Genomic DNA, 20883 nt, shown 5'->3' with positions numbered 1-20883 from the left:
CATCATCATTATCATCATGACTTTCCTCAAACAGGTCGGGACCCTTATGGGCAAGAATTTTCGCATTCTTCTGATGCGTCATCTTGCACTATGCATATGGATGGCCTTTATCTTGCCCATCTTCTTGGCCGCGCTGTTTAGTTTTACAAAGAACCTTCTTGTTCCTCCATCAGAATTCGGTATCGGCAGACCGACAGAACTTATCGACCTCGGCGATGCCATTAAGAAAGCAAGCAATAGTGGACGTACGAGATTGGTCCTCGTCAACAACGGTTTTACGGAAGGGGATATTCAGCGGGTCCTCACCACTGTGACGCAACAATTCGAGGATGCTGCCAAGTCTGCAGACGTCAACTTTGAGGTTGTCACTACCGAGCGTGAACAGGATTTAAGTGAAAAATGCCCTAGCAACTTGAGGGGATTGACAAGATGCTTTGGTGCTGTCGTCATGCTTTCTTCGCCTGATCAAGGCCCTGGGGGCCTTTGGAACTACACCATTCGGGCTGATGGAGACTTCAGTCGTGCAGGCCTAAAATTCGAAATCAGCAAATCAAACGTCCAGCAGATCTATGTAATACCGCTTCAACACTCCGTCGACAGAGCTATTTCCCTTAACACGCCAAGTGCCAACGACCTAAATGGTACCCAAGAATACCCCTACACCACCTTGACCCCTGAGGAGCGTGACCTAGAGATTCGTACGCGATTCCAAAAGGTCATAAGGGGCTGGATGGGTGTTGCGTTTCTGGGAACCGTTCTCTGGATCACATATCATCTTACAGGTTTCATCGCTACAGAACGCGAAAGCGGCATGTCCACATTGATCGATGCCATGATGCCGGTGCGAAAACCGTGGCTCGCCATGGTCGCGAGGATTATTGCGCACCACCTTTCGTTCTCTCTCATTTACCTGCCAGCATGGATCATTGGCTCCATTATTGTTCGCGGTGGTGTTTTCGCCAAGACCAGCGTTGGTATTGTCCTCGTTTTCCATGTTCTCACTGGCCTTGCGTTCTCTTCTATGTCTATGTTGTTTGCATCCTTCTTCCGAAAGGCCCAGCTGAGTGGTATTACCGCCATCCTGGTTGTCGCCCTGCTCGGAATTCTTTCGCAAACCCTCTCTTCTCCTGGCACTGTCCCTGTCGCCGTTCTTTCGATCTTCTTCACCCCTTGCGCCTTCGTGCTCTTTATCAGCAACATGGCATGGTTCGAGGAGCGCCAAATGCCGACTGACTTACTGAAAGCGGCCCCTGATAACCCCTCAAAGCTCCCCGGCATTGTTATCTGGATATTCTTGATCATCCAGATATTTGCTTATCCATTGATTGGGGCGTTTATCGAACATGCTCTGTATAGCAATGAAAGGTCAGGCCGAAAGATGTTGCTTAACCAGACAGATGTGGACCGAATTGGTAGCAATGCTGTGCAATTGCGACAATTCTCAAAAACGTACAAACCTAGCATCTTTTCAAGAATGTTCCGCCGAGGACCCAACAAGAAGCCGCCTGTTCTCGCCGTCAATGGGTTGGATCTCGATATTGGCCAGGGGCAGATTGTGGCACTTTTGGGTGCCAATGGCAGTGGAAAGAGCACCACGCTTGATGCTATTGCAGGCATGAATAAATTGACGAGTGGATCGATTGAGATCGACGGCAGAGGTGGCCTTGGTATCGCTCCCCAAAAGAATGTGCTCTGGGACGACTTGACGGTGGAAGAGCACATAAGAATCTTCAATCATCTAAAAGCTCCTAACGCCAGGGCTACCACACAAGAGATTGAAGATCTAATCAGATCCGTCGATCTCTATAAAAAGCGGAAGGCATTTGCAAAGACTCTCTCGGGTGGTCAGAAGCGTAAGCTTCAACTGGGACTCATGTTGACGGGAGGAAGCGCCGTGTGCTGCATCGACGAAGTCAGCAGTGGCATTGATCCGCTGTCGAGACGAAAGCTTTGGGACATCATTCTGGCTGAGCGTGGTAGACGCACGATGATTTTGACCACCCACTTTTTGGACGAGGCTGATCTTCTTGCCGACCACATCGCCATACTTTCCAAGGGAACCCTGCGTGCAGAAGGCTCCTCGGTGGCCTTGAAGGACAATATGGGCGGTGGTTACAGAGTTCATGTTCCCAAGGATGTTGGGATACGAGAAACCCCAGACATTGATCAAGTTGCAAAGAAGGATGCCTTCGACCTCATCACATACACTGCTCCCACCTCGCAACTCGCAGCTGTTGTCATTAAGAGTCTTGAAGCTGTGGGTATCACAGAATATCGCTTCTCAGGCCCAACTATCGAGGATGTTTTTCTCCAGGTTGCTGAGGAGATCAAAGATGAAGAAGCGTTCCGGAACGCCAACCACACCTTGTCTGTCCCATCGTCCGAAAAGGTCACCTCCAAAGAGAAGCAAAGCGAAATTCCAGGGTTGGCACTTACGAATGGACAACGAGTTGGATACGTGAAACAAAGTTTAATTCTATTCCGCAAGCGCCTAACTATTCTAAAGCGGAATCGATTTTTGTATCTGCTTGCCTTGCTTCTTCCAATCTTCGCTGGCGGGTTGACTGCCCTTTTTATCGTTCGCAAAAGTACGCCCAGTTGCGTGCCAGGACAGCAATCAACGGATGCTGTTCAGAGGGAAAACGTACTCGATCAACTTAAAGGAAACGACAGCATTGCACTGCGCCTCTTAGCTGGGCCAAGTTCAAAGTTGACTCCTGACTTGCTCAGCCTCATAAATCCCATGTTTAAGGGTGGCTATGGAAATGAAACCCAAATGAGGTTCGGCAAGAACAATTCTATCACGGCCGATACTTTTCAGGAATTCAAAGACAAGATCGAGTCGGAACGAAAGATCATCACCGGAGGAATTTGGCTGGGCGATGACAAGCAAGGCCCTACATTTGCATGGGTCGCCAATCTCGCCATCGAAATGCCTATCTTCGCACAGCAGATGCTGGATGTCATGTTGTCCAACGTCAGTATCGCAACCTCTTGGACTCCTTTTGAACTTCCTGTGAGTGACATGACAGGTGATGCACTTCAAATGATTGTTTACATGTCGATGGCTCTCTCGGTCTATCCTGCATTTTTCGCACTCTACCCGAGTAATGAGCGGCGCAAGTTCATCCGCGGTTTACAATACTCCAACGGTGTTCGGCCATTACCACTCTGGATAGCCTACCTCCTGTTTGATCTAATCATTGTCCTGGTCAGCACAGCTATCGTGGTAGCAATATGGGCTAGTGTCTCCGATATCTGGTTCAACATTGGTTACGTCTTCCTCGTCTTGTTCCTATACGGAATAGCTTCGACACTCTTTGCGTACCTTGTCTCCCTCTTCACTAAAACACAACTTGGAACGTACGCCTGGGCAGCAGCGAGCCAGACTCTAATTCTTGTCGTCTACATCATTGCGTACATGTCGGTGTTGACTTACTCGCCCGTCACCAAGGTTGACAGCTCCTTGCGTTTTGTTCACTTTGTCATTTCCGCATTCGCCCCCATTGGTTCAGCGTTGAAAGCACTATTCATCTCTACAAACCTCTTTTCTACGGCATGCGATGGCAATAGCCTGACCGAAAACCCCAGCGGTATCTTATACTATGGTGGACCCATTCTGTACCTCATCCTTCAATCACTCATCTTCTTTGGTCTTTTGATTTGGCTCGATACTGGTACAGCGGGAGCCTCACTCCGAGGTCTCTTCTGGAGAGGGAACAAAGCTGAATCAGATGAGGAACATGTCGACGAAGACATCATTGATGAGCGCGAGAAAGTCACTCGTAATGAGGGGCATGAGCACGGTCTCCGAGTTATGCACCTGACGAAGAGCTTCCGCGACAACATAGCTGTTGACAACGTCACCTTTGGTATCAAGCGTGGCGAAGTTTTTGCTCTACTTGGTCCAAATGGTGCCGGAAAATCAACGACCATTTCTCTCATTAGAGGTGATATCAAACCGGACCGAAATGGAGGCGACGTGTTGGTGGAAGATATATCCGTCAACAAGAACCTCGCAGGCGCTCGGGCTAACTTGGGCGTCTGCCCTCAGTTCGATGCTATGGATCAGATGACTGTAAGAGAGCATCTCGAATTCTACGCTAACATCAGAGGTGTCACCAACGTCGAACACAACGTGCGGGCTGTTATGCAGGCAGTAGGACTCGAGTCATTCTCTACTCGCATGGCGCATGCTCTATCTGGAGGTAATAAACGAAAACTGAGTTTAGGAATCGCTCTGATGGGCAATCCCACTGTTGTGCTTCTGGATGAGCCTTCGTCTGGTCTCGATGCTGCTTCAAAGCGTGTGATGTGGAGAACGCTCGAGGCCACAGTCCCTGGAAGATCGATTCTTCTCACGACACACAGCATGGAGGAAGCAGATGCACTGGCTGGTCGTGCTGGTATTCTTGCTCGAAGGATGCTTGCTCTGGGAACGCCAGATAATCTTAGACATCGCTTCGGCGATGCCTTGCATATTCACCTTGTCGCCAAAAGCGCCCCTCGTACTAGCCAGGAGGAGATGGACCGAATGGCAAACTGGATTCGGCAAACTTTGCCCTCAGCCGATGTTGATGAGAAGACATACCATGGCCAGATCCGCTTTTCAGTGCGCGCTGGCCAAGTCCTCGCGGCAACTTCTGGTCGCAGGGAGGAAGAGATCACAAGCGACCGAGAGGTTGGTTTGAGCCAGAGTGCCATTGGGTACCTAGTAGTGTTACTGGAGGAGAACAAGGCAGAACTCGGCGTCGGTCACTACAGCGTCATGCCAACAACGCTGGACCAGGTTTTCTTGACTATTGTCGGACAACATAACGTGAAGGAAGAGAATTCAGAAGAGAGGGAGCAAAGCATCTGGCGTAAAATCTGGATGTTTGGGAGGTCATAAGGCCTCTATTGGAGGGTTTTGAGATAAACTCGGCAAAAGGCATCCTAAAATTATTAAATATATCCTAAACTCAGCAAAGATTATCCTAAAATTAGTAAATATATCCTAGACTCAGCCAAGATATCATAAACTTATGCTATATCGCTTAAGTCTTCTTGTCCTTTAGGATCAAGGCCCTGAGTTTTCTTTTCCTCCCCTAGCCCAGATATCCTTGGACGATCCTCAGCGGGAGATCGAGATTGCTTTCGTCGATCTTAGCAACGAGTTATGTACTGTTTGTTTGGTACGAGAAGCTTGAGTTCCCTAGGAATAATCACATGCTCTGGGGACTACCGTTCTTATGAACAGACTCTTCATGAAAATGAGTTACAGTGGCTAATACGGAATCTCCTTCAACTTTTGATAGAGCAGCTCAATATTCAGCAAGGGAAATGCCGTGACTCAAGAACATGACTACCGCGGAAGCTGACCAAATCAGGAACGGGATTACCCTGCAGAACACGACGCCAGGAAGATGCCGGGGATTCACTTGGCTTGGAAACTAGCAATTGTATAATCGGATGCAAAGAGGGATTCCAGAAGTTTAGGGCAATGATCTTCGATGGCGTTGGGGCCGTTGCAGACTTCAGTGATGTTGTCAGTTGCTGAGCCTGGCGCCTGACTCGCATGGCGATCGCGTATTGGAAGAATTGCGTTGTCAGACTAGATTCATTCGGTTCTTCCCATCGATAGGTCACTACCGAACCCCATTGAGCCATGGGTGACGACCGACACCACAAGAGACATTCTGGGCATGCTCGTATTAGTACGAAAACCAACGGGGCTCTTGTGGCTGAAACTTAAATAGCCACCATCATAACGTGGCCTTGCTTTAGATCTTGACTAGCAGGTTCATCATCCTCGTCTTTGTGAACGTGCACTGTTTTCGTCTCCCTTACCGGTGACCAGATGCCATACCGCCTGTTAGTTGCAGCTATGAACGGTCCCTCGACAGGCGGTTCATGTAGATAGCTTCCCCGGCAGGCTACTGGCATGACTAGGCCAGATACTTGGCGTGGACCGTCCTATTTGTAACTATAAGCTGACTCTGAAGACTCTGACATCAAACCCGGAGACGGAAATGTTGATTGAGTTACGACTTATACGGCCTTGTTCCCCGTTTTTCTGTCACTGCATTCCATCAGAAATCACAAGACGCGAGAGGACGCAGCTTAGCGACTCGGGCACCACTACCTGTTATTCCACCCAGCACAGCTGTCTGTCATTCTCTCAGAGGAGCTTGTATCCAGCTCCTCGCTCATTTGGACAAATTTGGTGCAGCGTTGGCAATGTGAAAGGTATTCATATATCTCAAGAGCAGCTTTGAGCTTTCAGGAACAGACACTTCATCCCGAAACCTTTCAAAGAATCCCTTCGTTTCAACGACAAGAAGAATAAGTCAAAGACTCATCGCAATACCGTCATGGCGGGAGATGACTTGTCAGGGACATTGCTTGCATCATCGATAACGGTCATTTCTCTTACTACGGTGTTTATTGGTACTCGCTTATGGATCAGATCCAGCCTGAAGACGATTGGCACAGATGACTGTAAGGCCGGAGTAATTCGAAGAACTCAGCAACAACGGGACTGACGATGTAACAGACTTGAATACAGCAGCATGTGTAATATTTCTTGGATTATAAGACCTTGTCTCGCGTATCTTTACACCACTAATATAGCATTGGTAGGCATTCTTGACAGGACTCTGTATATGCACAATTCTCTGTAAGCTTCGCGCACTCCAACTCAGCATGATGGAGGAGACGGGCTGACACGAAATAGCTGCGAAAGTGGGATTCGGGAAGCACATGAATGGAGTTTCGTATATTGACGAAGCCTCAACAGTTTGTGTTCAACATTTGTAGCGACCTGTTCCTCTTTATCCAACCTATTCCTGCCATGTGGAGGTTGCATCTTCCTGTGGCAAAGAGGCTGGGCTTGATTGCCATGTTATCCCTTGGTTTATTGTACGTTGTCACTCTCTTCTGTTACAGCTTTAACTGACCACGAAAGGGTTTGCGCCACTTCGATTATTCGCATCAATTTTGTCACTCGAATTGGAGCTGATGCTACTTGTTAGCCATGTGAAACAACATCTTCGCCGCTTCTAACAGTGTCCAGATGAATTTGCCGATCCCATGATATGGTCTCAAGTTGAGTTGGCCTCTCTCGTCGTATGTTCCACAATCCCGTGTCTTCGCCAGGTCATTCAAAAGGTCCCATGGCTCAACCATGCCTTGGGACTCTCGAGTTGCCGAAGAAGTTCGAATAACTGCTATGGATGGAGCGGCTCCAAGAAGACAGGAGGATCTATCCCGCTCAGAAGCTACAACCAGAACCATAAGGATAGCTACCTACCGAGCAAGTCAAAAGGCAACACCAAGTATGGATTGACAAGTCACGCTATTGGCGGCGCACATACCAAGAATGATCGCACGGAGGAAATTTTCCCACACAATACCGACGGCAATGGTGCTATTTTGGTTACTCACGAGATGGCTCAAGATGTCGAGTCACATAATTCCTCAGCAGCACCTTCGATAGCACATGTCGATGGCTGCGAAAAAGGAGATAATAAGGGGACGTCGAAAGCGGACCGGGCTATCGATAGTTACTAAGCGACTAACATTAATAGGTGTTAGTATCAAAAGTATCTATCAATATAGCTATTCATTTTCATCAAAACACATAATACGTCTATCGTTTCGTTGGAAATCCGTTGTTCTCCTCAGAACATTCTTAACTTAAACTAACACTGTCATATACACTGTACGCGGACTGTGTTGTTAGTTTCCCGCGGGGAAGTCAACCCCTCTTATCAACACCAGCTTCAGCACACTCCGCGGAAAGCATTCTCCATCAACTTACAGCAAGACATCTTCCATTCTGGCTACCAAAAACCAAGATGGAACATCGAACTTCTAATGAACGGCCGTACAGGTCCCATCTACGGCCGGCCTGTATTCCATGCCGAAAACGCAAGTCCCGCTGCCAGTCCGAGGCATCTTCCACCTGCTGTCTGATGTGCCGGGCACATCGCACGGATTGCATCTTTCCCACGGAGTCTCCTTCAAGTTCTCAAACTCCTCGGCGTCGGAGACGAGTAAGGCTGTCGATGACTAAAAATCCCCGTCAGATTAGCCTGGCAACTGGGCCCCCGGCAGTATCCATTTCAGACAATTCTACCATCGAGCAGCCAGTGTCTGTTGTAGAATCTGCTCCAACCTCAGTGCCTAACAGTTCATCGAGAAACACCACATCTCATGAGAATCAAGTGTCAAACGCCTCTCCCACTTTGCCAAGAAGCACAGAATGGGCCCAGCAAAACGCTCAATCCGAGGAGTCACCTTTGGCATTGGGCTCAAATGACGAGCAACCACACAATCTTCACATAGTTGGGCCAGCAGTCACTTCCGATAACCAGGTTTTGTCGGACTACTTATCTTCCATGCCCAGTGCCTCAAGAGGGTCACGGATTATCAGGCCAGCCATAAGCAATAGGTCTCGACCTGTGCTGTTTACTGCTGTGCAGAAACGACCAGTTGGGTTGGATTCAAACCTCAGTTTCGCAGAGGAAAGGTTGCAGCTTATAGAGAAGATATTGGAGCCTTTTACCAGTGATCTTATCGACGTGTGAGTCTTCAACAGATTGAGGCTACAACTACTAACGTCGCTCAGTTATTTTCACAAGACTAATTCTTGCTTTCCTCTTCTTGACGAAGGACACTTCCGTAAGCAATATAGAGAGAACAAATCTGCCATATCGCCAGCGCTCCTCAGTGGCCTGTACGCCCACTCGATAACCTTCTGGAATAGCTCTCCTATTCTTTCCCGTCATCGATGTCCTGACGGGCGCTTCATCTGGAATCTTGCGACTGAGGCAGCTTATTCCCAGATACATAGATCTCCCGGAATATCCACCATAGAAGCATTGATTCTGAATATAGGTGGTCGCGAAGTGACTTCTCTGATAGGAAATGGCGTTTTGTTGGCGTCTTCAGTCGCTATGGCACATTCCCTGGGTCTCAACCACAGCCCAATATCCTGGGAAATACCGCAGTCTGAGAAGAATCTCAGAATGAAGATATGGTGGGCTCTGTTGATTCACGATAAATGGTACGTACACGCCATGCACGAAACCCCCTTTGCAGCTCTAACGTGTAGGTAGGTTGAGTCTTTCACATGGAACACCGCCGCTTATCTCTCCGACTCTAAACGATGTGCCCCAGCCTCTCGTCCAAGACATTTGTGGAGAGGGATTTTCTTCAGAGCAGGCTCTCAATGCTTCAGTGTATATCGCTCTAGTCGGATTGACAGAGGTTCTGGACTTACACCTGAGACATGTCCACCAATTCAGCCTTTCAGATGAAACCACAGATACGACACATCTAGAATTGGCTCTGAATAATTGGGTAGAGACTCTAAGTGACGGGATCCGACGGGTTGTTATTCGTGGAAACAACCTAAAGATTCCTGGTGCTGCCAATCTTCGCCTGTCATATCTGACAGTCAGACTCCTATTGCAGAGAATCGAGCTTGAAGCTGAGAAGCGAGTTCGTGATACAGGGGATAGTCGCCTACTGAACCGTTACATGCAAGCCCGGAGAACTGCAGAGGACATTCTCATCTTGACTCAGGAATTGCAGCCCGAACATTTGGCTGATTGCTGGTTGCCAAGCAGCGCTTTTGCATTTTCGACAACCGTTAGCTTCCTTCTCCGGTGCGCACTAGAGACAGAAAACTCAACAGCCGGATTAGTTCAAAGCAGCTCATTGAAGATAGCCTCGGACTTATTGTCGGCTCTTCGTGAACACAAAGAGAAGCATGCTTGGGATTTGGGTGATATCTGTTTGGCCCAACATGCCGACGTCGTTGAGAAGCTACGCGCCATGACTCCGCCTGAAGACCCCAGTGCTGAAGAGGTTTTGGACTTTTCTAGCTTTGCCATGGTGGAGTCTTCTTACCTCGATCAGCTTTTCCCGAGTCTATGGGATCCTCTGCAGAATGTGTGGTGAACACGGCAATTCTTTTCCGCGGAAAACTTGACGGTGTTCATATCGGTCAAGCCATAAGCAAGCCTATGCTCATCACTCCGACTACTTGGCAAACCCAGTGATACTATTCCTAGACTTTCTGGGAACAACACTGTGCCTAAAATTGTGCGTCGACACTGCATGTGAATGCATAGGTCCCAGCTTGGGTTACAGGACAGGCCACTGCCCAACTAATCGACGCAACACTTCTTGTTTGTTTTACGAAAGGCTTGAAAATCAATGTTGAATCACTTCAAACATTACTGGACATACTCGCGCTATGGCACTGTTGAACAACACAGCCCCTGGAAATCTGTAATTGAACTAGACGATTAAAACCCTACCAGCCAGTGATAAGTTTTGCCGTTATATACAAGAGTAAGCACTCCCATCAAGAAATATCAGCTCTCGTATTTCTGTCAGAACCTCCTCTCAGCCAAAGCAAGATTCTGTCGGGATTACGCAGCGATTGTTCAACTCGATATAAAGATAGGGGCTGGGGTTGACAGATAGTGCATTGATGATAATCAGATCATATCTGACAGTTTACTCAAAACATTCAACATCAAACAGCGGGAGATTCATCGAAAAGCTAGTTCAGGTATGTGGATGTTTTGGTTCCAATAGAAATTGAAATTGACAACTCGATGAGTGTCTATAGTGAGTCAAGCGATAGCAAGGAGTTCACGAACGGGCCATGTCTTTTGTCCTCTTTAATAAAAACGGCTCAGACATTACGCCTTCTAAAAGTTTATGAATGGTCCAGAATACTGGCAGATGTGTTTATACCTCCTGAGTTGAATGATCGAACTTTGACCTCAAAACTCCACGAGTCACTTGAGCCTGGAACATCCACGGAATCAGCCCGTAAAATAACTAGAAAAGAGTCATAGTTTTCTGTTGACTTGGATATAAGCATGCATCAAACCATCTCCTCGGGGCTGATATTTCCTGCGAATCTCTTGCGGTTGGGATGCACAAACTTTGCCAACGAGCAATCCCAGTTCCAGTCCTTTTCGTAGACACTCGCCTCACTTTTAACAACTCTTACTGCGAAAGAGTCGTCATCGTAGTCTGGAAAAGCATCAAAATGTGGAAGCTCGTAAATCTTTCTGTTGGCGACGGCGATGGGTACGCCTTTGCAGAGCAACATCTCGCGACAGTCTTCGCAATGTACATAGATGGGTAACTTCGGTCCGGCGCAACAAAGGCGTATGCATCGCTGCTCTTGAATCAATCGAGCACGCATTGCATTCTCGAGGGCGGCGCGGCCGGATAGAAATCCTTGTCGATTTAGATGATACACACACCAGTTCCGTTCGACGCCTCCGAGAAAGGCTTCGATTTCGTCTTTTCCCATCAAGGACTCACAGGCTTCGCATACCTTATTCTTGCCATGCTTAGGGTAGAACTTGCAGTGTGGGCATCGACTTTTAGGTCGGTCGCCAAAAATGTTAGGGGAGTCCAAGATGACGGTTGTTTCGTGATCCATGAGTGCCACACTGCAGCTGGTGAGATTCCAAGTTTAGAATACGATATTAGTATCAGCTTTACAATATTTCAGTTTTGGCGATAAAAAGGCAACGTAAAGCATAAATGGCATTAACTAGAAAGTCTGGGTATAAATAGTCGTAAGTCATATCTTCCGCTGCAAGTGAACAAACGCATTACGCCTTGGAACCATGCGAGATAATGAACAGCCTCCTCTCCTCTTTGTCATGCTGAAAAAAGTGCGCAGATATTGTGTTGATGTTGGTGAACAAAGGAATAAAATGCAATGATCGTAGTAATCGTGCGCGATAGTGGTCAAGCGCCAATCTGAGGTTATCGTTCTTCTTCGTATCTCTTTTCTCGTCATCTTTCGGGTCGTCATAACATCGTCTTTTCCGTGTCGGCATGCGCAAAGTGGTAGGGAGCGTATTTTGCCGAAGTGGTTGCTGATCGTATCGTTTTGAGTTGGTGGTTGACTTTAACTCGCTTAACAAGAGCCATAGTGATGACGCCCAAAACCATAAGAACTTCAATGACGAGCAGACCGATGTAAACGATGTTGAGGATTTCTTGCTCGCGCAAATAAGCAATAGTGGTCATGCTGCTGGGCAGCGGTGCGGAGCTGGGAACGAGAGGCATGGCAGGTTTCTGACCTCTTTGTTAGCGCTGAGTTGTCAAAGAGACTCCAAGAATTGAATTACCTTTACTTTTCCCAACCTGCGAAATCAAAAACTTTTAAACGATATCCGTATACTACTCTCCTCCTCTGGGCGAAAACAGCCGATATTTGAAAGAGTGAAAAGGTGAGCACGAGAGCGGTGAAATCACCAGCAGAGGTGAGGCCAACGAAACTGGGAATATGGGTTCTTTTTAGTTTGTTTCCTTGGCGCGAAACAATTGCCCATAGTGTGCTCCTTTCAAGGTTAGAAGTTGATAGTGACTGGGCTAGGGTTGCAAATTTCAATCAATGCGGTCTGGGGGAGGCGAGAGCCGCTTTGACCGCCTGGAAGCCCGTGAAGGATCCCGTTTAAATACGAGAGGGGCGCCATGAAGAGCCCGTAATCAATACTTTAATGCAGTGAGATATACGAATATGACTGCAACATTGGCTGCAACATTGGCTGTTTACGGAGCGCCACGGAAACTTTGAGTTTCTCCTGGTTTATGAGACTGCCCCTTCGTTCTGCTCACTTGAGAGGATGGGAACGAGCCTGTCTTTTCGTCTGAGCAAGGATAATGACGACCCTTGTCAATGGAGGCGATCGCCAAGTTGGCGTGTGACCCCCAACACTTGTCTAACGAAGCGGGAGAGTGGGCTGAAGGAGCAACTTTGCCATATGAGGAAGCGTTTAAAAGAGAGTGGCGAGGCATCACAGGAGGTGTTGTCGCGTGATAATGAGGTTGTGTATATGATGCCAGGCAATTCTGGCCATAGTGGAATAGATATCATGGCATGATAATAAGATGAGCTTTTACCCTGCGAACGAACCATTAAGTCGAGGTTCGCAAACGAGGATTGTTGCAAATTGATGAGGAGGGAAATTGAAGTCGCATTGGAAAAATCCATCAGCGCTTGATGGACAGGGGTTGATGTGATGGGATGGAGACGGATGAGTTGGCGTTAAAACCTAGCAAAGGCGGTGTTGAAGAGCAGATGATTATTTGGCAATGGCAATTGAATTCAATGGTGTAAGTTGACTTTAATTGAGTACGATAAGTCGATAAATACTCTGTATCCGTGTATTCATAACTTATCACACGTTAGTTGTCTTGAGCATTTTGATACGCCAAGGGGAGATTAAATTAGCAACTCACGGTACCTAGCCCACCGAACGGGAACTACTGTACAGAGAGAGTATTAGCGCCCAGATTAATGATGCTAAACCCAACACATGAAGCGTCTCCGAATGACACAGTTACAAGTTCCAAAAGCAGGAACAGAGGTAAACGCCTCAGAATGAAGGCCACCGTGTGATATTCAGTTTTCCGTTAACGCGTATCAAGACGCGTAGACAGTAAATCTCGTGGTGTTGTTTGTATGGCTTATGAGCATAATGTTGAGAGGGTAACAAATAAGCCTCGATGATCATATGCAAAGACGATCAGACCAAAAAAGAAAAAAGAAAAAGGGTCCTTCACATGTGAAAGAAGGAAAGCAAATCATTCTTCTGCGACTTGATTTGGTCTGAGAAGTGTCTCATCACCTCGCCACAAGAGACGACGCAAGGGCAATTATTGACAGCCTCCTTCTAGTCCGTTCTCCAAGAGATCAATCTCAACAATTCATGACGCTGCTAGAAGGTACTTGTCCCGCTACCTATATTGTGTGTGAGGTCATGTAGTTCTCATCAAGTACATCATGCCATCGCACATGGCACCCGTCGATGACGTCGCTCTCTGCCCCGCAGTGAAGTCGTCTGAGCTGGAGGGGATAGGAGTGAGGGAGCCACATCCACACAAGCTCCTGCTCACACTGCCACTGCCTCGTTGCCTCGTCACGATCTATCACGGTGTCGTCATTCTTGCTTCTTATTTGCCTTGACTCCTTAAAAACACTTGCCTGCCCTTTGCTACCTTCAACCTTCAACACAACAAGCTTGATACCCCTCATTAACCATACCAAACCATAAACACGCACAACCACACATTCATCATGTCTGCCAACTCTACTATCAACGTCAAGAACATCGCTTCGTCCACTAGCGACAGCGAGATCAAGGACTTCTTCAGCTTCTGGTAAGCTCTTGCTCGCTTTACTTTCCGTGCTTCACAGCTAACGTCCTCTAGTGGTAAGATCGCTGATCTCAAGGTCACCCAAGAGGGCGAGACCAAGTCCGCAGAGGTTATCTTCGAGAAGGAGACTGCCAAGAAGACTGCTCTTCTCCTCAACAACACCCAACTCGGTCCTAACCATCTTGAGGTCACCAGCGCCGGCGCTGACGGCGAAGACGATGTCCACCAAGCCACCAAGAACGCTGACCGCGACTCCGATGAGATCACCCAAGAGGAGAAGCCTCGCGCCCGCATCCTGGCCGAATACCTTGCCCACGGTTATGTCGTAGGCGACGCCGCCATCCAGCGTGCCCTCGACCTCGATGCCGCTCACAATGTCTCCAACCGCTTCTTCTCTACCCTCCAGGGTCTCGACCAGAAGTACCACGCTACCGACCGAGCCAAGGCCACCGACGAGAGCTATGGTATCACCCAGCGCGCCAACAGCCTCTGGCTCGGCCTCAGCTCTTACTTTGAGAAGGCCTCCAACACACCCACCGGCAAGAAGATCGCCGAGTTCTACACCGAGGGCAGCCGACAAGTTCAAGAGGTGCACGCCGAGGCTCGTCGCCTTGCTGATCTCAAGAAGGAGGAGCACGGTGGAAGCGCCTACAAGGCCGCTGGTCTCGAGAAGGTCTTCGGCAAGGAGAAGACCTCCGGTACCGCCGCCCCTGAGGCTGGTCAGGGTAGTCTAGGAACATCAGTTCCTGCCGCCTCTGCCGACAACGTTCCCAGCGTGAGCGCTCCTGAGGGTGGCGAGAAGCACTAAGCTATCAAAATTGGGGAGACGTGAAGTAATGAGGAAGCAATGGGGTATTTCTTGAGCTCTGATGAGAAATTCATATGATGGTTTGTTGCAGCCTGTTAGTTAACGAATTGTTACGACTTTTACGCATGTCACAATCAATAAATTTGAGATGAATTCCGCCATCCACGTTTAATCGTGATTATCGGTCTTGAAACGTGACAGAAGCCTATTGTTTGAGAATAGTAACATATGGAAATGACTATGTATCTCTTGATTCATGAAATGAACGACGTTGTTGCAGCATCATTCGCACATAAGCTATAAATGAAGATACATTCACAGACATGTTACAATTGCGATACAGAAAGTGTTTCGAATGAAGCGACTAATTCAGTCGTGGTTTATTAGTTCTATGCATTCCCTTGTCCATCAATTCATAACCATCGTGGTATCGTTTGTTCTATTCCCATGTTAAGACTGTTTCGTTTGGGATTTTTGTCTTGACTTGACTGACTATTTCTTCTCAGTCTTGGAGAATTTCTCTTCCACAATATCGTCGGTGATACCCTTGGGGTTGGATGAGAGGTTCTGCAGATTAGTTAGCATCATGTTCGAAACTGGAATTGGCGGATTTCTTGCCTCAAGCTGGCTCTTGGGGTCCTTGTCATCAGTCTTGTTGATTCCGTGACCAGAGCCAGGAGGGTCCTGCTGCTGGCGGCCGCTCTGCTGCTCAGGAGCTGGTGATTGACGTCCCTCAGGCATGATTGCTGTAATGTTTGGTATGTGAAAAGGCTCGGGATTGAGTAGTTGTTGAATAGTTTGTTTGAATGTGGAATGGTCTCAGATGAGGAAGGATAAGAGGTTAATAAGTACGAGAAGTGGAAAGCAATGATTGCAAGTTGACGTCGAAGGTGGGATTCTATGCCGTCATAGGGTGATTACATCATGGGCAGGATGGAGATCGAGATGGTGTTTTTTTGACGGAGTAACGATGCGAGCCAATGATTCACTGAAAGAGGGTCGAGATACGGTCCTTTTGTGGTTTTGATTCAGGAACAGTGAGAAGCTGCTGATAAGTTGTTCTCAGTAGGTGTCAAGCTGCCAGAGCTTGTTGGTGATATGAAGCTCCCCACTTTCTTGTATTGGGAGTTTCTGGAGTTTATCATGCTTACTGTAAGGTTGATTATTGGTGACAAATATTGATAAGGATCACTGAGAGGTTGATAATCATCCGTCAGTTCATATATTCTTAATCGTTCACATCACTTCGTCTGTTAACTCATGGTTCAATTGCTCATGGAAGCTCGTTGCATCAAGTCTCAAGCTTGCAATGCCAATGCTGTTAGCTTCACTGAATGGCGATTTAAAAAACAGTGCTTACCCAACTCGTCACCAATAACACAATGAGCAATTGGTTGATCTAATAACACTGGTTCAATAGCCCAGTTAACTACTACCATGATTTTAGTAGAAACATAAGCGATGGAGCCTGAAATGAAGGTATTATTATCTTCTCCAGGGTAGGCAGTATCCATTCACCAAACACTCTTCATACCTACAGTTTTTCAAGACCCCGCCATCGCAGCCAGTCGGAGTCTTTCAGGGCCTCTTCAGGGGGCACTCAGTGTTTTAGCGTCTACCACACCGGTACAAATGGGCCCATGCTAGTGACCGGCCCGCTGGACCCCGCTCGCCCCGTCAGTGACAACTGACGGTGACGGTGACGGTCATGAACAACGCGCCAGAGCTTACCTCAACATTCAACTACGCGTTACTTTTACTTTTCCACCAAGCTTACCTACCTAGAAAACGATCAACTTTCCATACAAAATACGGACCTCATGACCGGCATGCCGGATTTAAACTCAGTACCCCCCTCTCCACATACTCTTGCGGCTTCTCGTCGCCAGTCTTCAACACAGATGGCTACTCCGCCGGCCCCAGCTTCGCCATCTCTCAACATCCTCCCATCCAACCAGAATACGGTGAACCCGTCGCATTCGCCTTCTCTTCCATCGCCTGTATTGAATGCTTCGCAACCGACTTATAATGCTCCATCAAATATTCTAGCTGAACCTGGTGTTGGTCCGGGACCTGGACCGATAAGACATCCTCGTCCGTTGACCGCCGCTGAGCTTCACCTCCAGCTTGAAAAAGAGCAAGAGGCCGTGGTGAGTACAAGATGTCAACCTCGATTCAGTAGCTACATCTAATATCTTTAGGTCAACCGTTTGACCCGTGAGCTTTCCCTCCTCCGAGCTGCCCAGAACGCCTCCGTCGTTTCCAACACCTCCTCTACCTCTGCCGGCAACTCAACTCATGATGTACCCGAACAGTCTCTCCTTTCAGGCTCGGGATTCTCAATTCCCACGGCTCGACATCATAGAACATCATCGACCACGTCGCAGAGCCTTGGAAATCAACAGCTGTCATCGTCCTACGAAGCACGAATCCATGCGCCCCGTCCGTCCCAGGCTACCCCTCTCTCACGGCAGGATAGTACCGCCTCTCGAAGGAGCCTGACGAATTCTCCCGGACCTCAGCACAGCAGCCTGGATCCGTCCAACTATTTCCAGCATCAGAGAATCCCCCCACCTACGTCGATCCCACCGAGTTCAGTCGGTGCAACCCCTGGAAGTGTGAGCGAGCAATTAAGCCCAGGGTTGATGCCTGCCACCATGCGTTACGAAGAGACAGCATATTACAGAAACGAACTTGAGACTGCCAAGAAAGAGAATGATGTTCTCAAGCGAAGGATTAGAGAATTAGAGAGACAGGTCCGCCAACGAAGAGCCAGTGATGCAAGCCGTCCTAGAAGTGGAAGCGCAAGCACCAGTGCCAGCGTGAGCGTTACCCCTGCTAGAGGAGTCAGCATAGCAGGCCCTCGGGAGGGATTGCCCATTAGACCAGGCGGTGAGCGGGAACGAGGCATGACGACACAGAGTATTGCTAGTGTAGCCAGTGTCGGTGTTGGTGTACCCGAGGAGGAACTCAAGGTTGGAGAGAGTGCTGCTAGCGCTGGAGTTGCTCAGGGCCAGTAACGCCCCGGCACGATACTCACGAGGCACTCCGCTCTTATTAACTCATACAAATGCTAGGCCAAACGGCCATGAAATAACGATTAGAAATTGGCGTTGGATGCGGTTAGAGTTATGCCAATAGCGTAAAATGCTATTTGAATCAAAATGTGTCGCTTTTCTTTACTGAAGCTATGAACATCAGTTCAACTGACTGATACATCTCTTTGTTTTCCAGGTCCATGCCATTGACGACTCCGAGTGGCCCCAGCGATCTCTCAAGATGAACTCTGCCATATGGAGAATAAGCTATTCCCAGGCTAGTCGCTACACTGCTTGCACTTCACGGCCATCCCATTATTCTGAGGCCATTTTATCGAAGTCGATTCAGCCCTCTGCTCGACAGTTCCCCAATACTCATACTCGAGGGGTTTCCACGCGGCAAACAGATCGAGGTGCTGAGGGTCCTTGCTGTTGATGAAGCTGAGTACCGCACTCTCTGGAACAATCCGAGGTTTCTCGACAACTACTTGCTCCCCATCTGGATATGACTCATCCAGGAGCTCAACCCTTGGATGGCTCTCATGCGCTGGAAAGACAGCGAACCGATGAAGTTTAACACCAGGGCACGAAGCAGCAAACTTGATAATCCTAATAACTTCTGGGTCGCTGCGGCAGTTGTGAAGCATGATGTGTCGTAAAGTTTTCGAATGCCGTCGAATGAAGGTCTTGAAAGGGTTGGCGGAGAATGTGAATTGGATGAATGTGAGCTTGACGGTCTTGAGACTTTTCCATCTTCCGCAGAAGATATGCTCCAACTGCCAACCGGAGTGAATAAGAGGGCGGCCAGCAGATCCAATCTGATCAGTCCGTCTCCATCTGACTGACAACTCTTGCAGGTTGACAGCTCCCTCAAGAAAGTAAACAAGTCTATCAACGAGTTGTTCAAAGCAATTCCAGCTACCACCTGCGGTGTCATTCTGCAGATCAAGTGTTGTGAGTCCTCGCAAGGCAGTCCTCCACTCCCAGGGGATATTGGGATATATCCATTCAGTCTCTCTGCCAGACGGCGGGGCGGTACACGAGCTCAGCCTTGAAAGTTGAGGACTGCTTTGCCAGCAAGTACAAATATCCCCGGTGCATATTCTCGGAATGGCCTTGATCATCCCTCTAGGAGGGCCCCAAGTTGCTCTGACCTTGGACAAGAACCAACGCATATAGTTCAGGGGGTCTTGACATCTTAAAGTTGTAACTCGAGACGAAGAGCGGCATAGAGCAGGAAATGTGGCATACACAAGCCCGTCGATATGCTCTTTTATGGTAGCTTCACTGATAGGACCCAGCTCAGACGTAAAAGTGTGCAGGTTGGGCAGAGAATCGACACAAGCCAGGAATTTGCGACGGTAGTCTTTGGCATCCTCGTGATATTTACCGTCTGTAAAGACTTGACCCCATCTGTCACTATGCGTGTCACGGCTTTCAGCAGTCGTAAAGACAAGTTCTTGGACATAGTAAGGATAAGTCGATGAAATCGCCTGCAGTCTCTCGATATCCGTTTCAGTGAATGTAAGTCGAATTGTTTTGAACTGACGAGACAGAATCAATCCGTCGAGATGAGGCCAGCAGAGGCGGATAGAGACAAGAGAGTCTGGGGGTAGCAGGTCGATAATTATGTTTGTCAGCTCTGGCGGGAGCTTCCCGAACCGAGAAAGCTGAGGGGTAGTGGTATATGGAGACTCGACCATCTTGGTTTGAAAAAGATATTGATGGGTTTAAAACAGTACTTACCTATATCATTGGTGCAGATTAGAATTCTGGCTCAAGATATGAGAAAGAACGAGATATTAGATGAGTATAAATAGGGAAGCAGTATGCCTTCTACGTCCTTGCACTTACCTCCCACAATATACTTATCGGATATTCACAGATGAATTGCTTGGAATACTCATGCAGACGCAGATTCCAGCTCAAATTCAGAAGACTTATGCATGGTACCGATATAACCGCCTGTATGCACCCGAGAGGCAGGAGAATGATATCGGCGTTCTTACTCTCTGAATGCCTAGTAGTTCTTTACTGAACAGCATAGAGATTTGTGCCGACAGGCTCGGGTAAACCCCTGAAATAAAACAACATCCTTTTTGGAAAAGCTCCCGGCTCTAGAGGGAGAATTTGGTGATCGCGGTGGCTTGCAGTCGGAGACTGAACTTCCAAGGTTGCTGGGGTAAACGGAGATAGCGTCGGATAGCAACAGGAAAAAATACAGATATTAGAGATAACTCAACTCTAGAAATATTTCCCACCTATGAAATAGTGAAATGAGGAGAAAGTTTTGAGATAAAACGGCTACCTACTTTTTGAGCATGTTGTATATTGTGTTTGTCTATCACCTGACGACGGGAGCTTGCATGTAGTTGATTCATGTAAACAAGACTCGCTAGGATAGCACTTTCGTATCAAACAGTGCAATACGTGGTGTTTTAATGAAGATACACTGTTTCTGGCATGCTCCAGCGCCGACGTGCAGATGAGAAAACACTCTTGTTTAAGAATTCTGATGAGACAGAGCGGACAGTTGCGTTGTTCGCCTTGACCGTTTGAAAAACAATGCGGAAACCAGTCCTGATATTTGAGACGAGGACTAAGAATACCATGTTTATGTAACAGTCAGATGCAAGATATCGACAGGGTTATTTATGTAGGGTATTGCATAACAAGTCTAATCTCGGCATGGATTTCAGCAATAACTAGTGAAAAAAGAGTAGACCATGAGGAACTTGAGACTGTCTGAACCTAACACATTCACTCTGGACTTGTAATGTATGGGCGGCTAGTTTATTGGGAGTATAGGTAGTTAAGCAATAAGCTAGCAGTAAACACCAACCAGAA

General features: G+C 47.9%; 8 protein-coding genes; 5 read left to right on the top strand and 3 right to left on the bottom strand.

The window, feature by feature from the left end:
* Positions 1-16: 16 nt before the first annotated feature.
* Positions 17-4891, top strand: FFUJ_05859 (related to ABC transporter; the record flags this gene model as incomplete). The annotated part of the gene is made up of 1 exon (XM_023579119.1): positions 17-4891. One exon carries the CDS (start codon positions 17-19, stop codon positions 4889-4891), a length of 4875 nt encoding a protein of 1624 aa, XP_023432013.1.
* A 1462-nt stretch (positions 4892-6353) lies between these two features.
* On the top strand, positions 6354-7551 carry FFUJ_05858 (uncharacterized protein; the record flags this gene model as incomplete). XM_023579118.1 has 7 exons in its annotated part: positions 6354-6480; positions 6536-6555; positions 6622-6658; positions 6716-6723; positions 6779-6900; positions 6947-7008; positions 7055-7551. The coding sequence occupies 7 exons, from the start codon at positions 6354-6356 to the stop codon at positions 7549-7551; spliced, it is 873 nt and encodes a 290-aa protein (XP_023432822.1).
* A 497-nt stretch (positions 7552-8048) lies between these two features.
* Positions 8049-9948, top strand: FFUJ_05857 (uncharacterized protein; the record flags this gene model as incomplete). XM_023579115.1 has 3 exons in its annotated part: positions 8049-8566; positions 8612-9049; positions 9102-9948. 3 exons carry the CDS (start codon positions 8049-8051, stop codon positions 9946-9948), a joined length of 1803 nt encoding a protein of 600 aa, XP_023432012.1.
* A 940-nt stretch (positions 9949-10888) lies between these two features.
* FFUJ_05856 (uncharacterized protein) lies at positions 10889-12096 on the bottom strand (the record flags this gene model as incomplete). XM_023579114.1 has 2 exons in its annotated part: positions 10889-11468; positions 11843-12096. The coding sequence occupies 2 exons, from the start codon at positions 12094-12096 to the stop codon at positions 10889-10891; spliced, it is 834 nt and encodes a 277-aa protein (XP_023432011.1).
* Positions 12097-14110: 2014 nt separating this feature from the next.
* On the top strand, positions 14111-14998 carry FFUJ_05855 (related to actin cytoskeleton protein (VIP1); the record flags this gene model as incomplete). XM_023579113.1 has 2 exons in its annotated part: positions 14111-14193; positions 14245-14998. The coding sequence occupies 2 exons, from the start codon at positions 14111-14113 to the stop codon at positions 14996-14998; spliced, it is 837 nt and encodes a 278-aa protein (XP_023432010.1).
* Positions 14999-15490: 492 nt separating this feature from the next.
* On the bottom strand, positions 15491-15739 carry FFUJ_05854 (uncharacterized protein; the record flags this gene model as incomplete). XM_023579112.1 has 2 exons in its annotated part: positions 15491-15565; positions 15617-15739. 2 exons carry the CDS (start codon positions 15737-15739, stop codon positions 15491-15493), a joined length of 198 nt encoding a protein of 65 aa, XP_023432009.1.
* A 1079-nt stretch (positions 15740-16818) lies between these two features.
* Positions 16819-18018, top strand: FFUJ_05853 (uncharacterized protein; the record flags this gene model as incomplete). XM_023579111.1 has 2 exons in its annotated part: positions 16819-17148; positions 17200-18018. 2 exons carry the CDS (start codon positions 16819-16821, stop codon positions 18016-18018), a joined length of 1149 nt encoding a protein of 382 aa, XP_023432008.1.
* A 296-nt stretch (positions 18019-18314) lies between these two features.
* On the bottom strand, positions 18315-19739 carry FFUJ_05852 (uncharacterized protein; the record flags this gene model as incomplete). The annotated part of the gene is made up of 1 exon (XM_023579110.1): positions 18315-19739. The coding sequence occupies one exon, from the start codon at positions 19737-19739 to the stop codon at positions 18315-18317; it is 1425 nt and encodes a 474-aa protein (XP_023432007.1).
* Positions 19740-20883: the final 1144 nt, after the last annotated feature.

The sequence above is a fragment of the Fusarium fujikuroi genome, chromosome FFUJ_chr06 (genome assembly GCF_900079805.1).
Source record: "Fusarium fujikuroi IMI 58289 draft genome, chromosome FFUJ_chr06".
NCBI lineage: Eukaryota > Fungi > Ascomycota > Sordariomycetes > Hypocreales > Nectriaceae > Fusarium > Fusarium fujikuroi.
This window is presented reverse-complemented; position numbering and strand designations above follow the sequence as displayed.